Consider the following 1,679-nt stretch of genomic DNA (forward strand, 5'->3'; position numbering starts at 1 on the left):
GGTGTGTTTTGGATTTTGGCCCCCTGTACGATTCACTTTACGACCCCTTATCTACACAAAGAGTGGCATCTTCTCCCTCAGCTCTCTTGCATTCCGACTGAGAGCGAAGCTTAAAACATATTTTCCAACTCCTGCTTGCTGTCAAACTGTTTATGTTTCACTGATGAAGTGATTTGTCACTTCCTGGGAGTTGAGAAGCACAGAGCAGTCTGAGACGCAGCACGGACCAGAATGAATCACACTGTGGCAGAGTGGATTCATGGACGCGTCAACCACCAGACATGGCAGTACTTTAGTACCTCGTGGATGAAGTCTCCTATATCTCCTGGATGGGGGGCAGCAGAGCGAAGGGGGTACTGGTGATCATGATGGAGGGGCCTCTCATCTAGACGTCTGATCCCCACTTTGATGCATTCTGCTTCCAGAGCGTCGGGCTGCTGCAGCTGGCTCAGATCGTAGTCCTGCAGGACAGATGAAGAGCCACGCTACACTCAGCTCAGGCTACAAAGTTTCTGCAAAGCTTAAAGTTACAAAATCAGACCTTTTGATTTTAATCTCAGATGTGTTCCTTACATTTTTTAATACTCATTAAAATTCCAAGGAGAAAGTTGCTCAATGGTAACAGTTTGGATTCCGTTCTCTGTGTGCTGCAGTTAAGGCAAAACGAGGACACACCAAACCTCAGGCCCAGTCCAGGCTCGGCTGTCTAAACTGGTTACAACTTATTCCCAAAGCAACAATAAGAGACTGAGTGGAGCCTGTCAGAAGTGCTGCTCTTTTGAAGCACAGCGATCCTTTTCGATCAGGCTTGTGAGGGTTAATGTTCCTCAGCAGAGATGCTGAGCTGCTTATGAGCTTTGTTGTTTGGAGAGATGCATGAAATTGTTCTCCAACAGAGAGCAATTAATCCTGCTGGAGGCCGTCTTTTGCAGAGCACTTAATCTGAACTGGCGGGCAGATGATTGAAAACTGCAGAAGCAGGCTTTAAGCACTCATGGCCCACTTTGCTCTGCGTGTGACAGTTGGACAGTGAGTGGGTGTGAGGGTCAGCTTTACAAGAACTGCTCAAAAACAAAGATTCTGAATTTGGTGAGGGGTTTTTGTCCCTACCTGGTCCTCTTCTCCACCCCCCTCCTCATCGTATTTGAGGATGTTGTCTCGCACGTCATCCTCTGGGTCGATGAGGAGCTGCTTGGCCTGCCGCTCCTTATCCCTCCTCTTCATCCACATCACAGAGAGCAGGACCAGCACTGCATGTGTGACAGAGAACAATAAATGCTTCTTCACAGAACAGCGACCTGATTCAATGCTGTACCTCAGAGAGTTGGGAAAAGCACGGTCATGTCCAGTTTCTGATGTGACCCGGACAATTCAAGCAGATTCTGATTGGCAGACCTTAAAACTCTAGAATAACCAAACAAAAGCACTGCTGAAGTCCAACTCCAGTCGTCTTTTGATCCGTGTTTCCAGTAGGGCTGGGTATCAATTACCAGAATCAATTCTATTATGATTTTTTTCAATTCTTCAATTCAATTCAATTTTGAATACATTAATAATCTACTATATGCTTTGAATACCATTGCATGGTGGTGCAGTGGTTAGCGCTCTTTCCTCACAGCGAGAAGGCCCCGGTTCAAAACCTGGCTTGGACCTTTCTGTGTGGAGTTTGCATGTTCTCC

General features: G+C 46.7%; 1 protein-coding gene across 1 annotated transcript; it reads right to left on the reverse strand.

Moving 5' to 3' along the window:
• Nucleotides 1-242: 242 nt before the first annotated feature.
• LOC112138551 (cadherin-2-like) lies at nucleotides 243-1,352 on the reverse strand (the record flags this gene model as incomplete). Its single annotated transcript, XM_024261110.2, has 2 exons — nucleotides 243-461; nucleotides 1,111-1,352. Coding segments are annotated over 2 exons (446 nt in total), but the record flags the coding sequence as incomplete, so codon positions are not given.
• Between the last annotated feature and the right edge of the window lie 327 nt (nucleotides 1,353-1,679).

Source organism: Oryzias melastigma, unplaced genomic scaffold, assembly GCF_002922805.2.
Source record: "Oryzias melastigma strain HK-1 unplaced genomic scaffold, ASM292280v2 sc03686, whole genome shotgun sequence".
Lineage (NCBI taxonomy): Eukaryota > Metazoa > Chordata > Actinopteri > Beloniformes > Adrianichthyidae > Oryzias > Oryzias melastigma.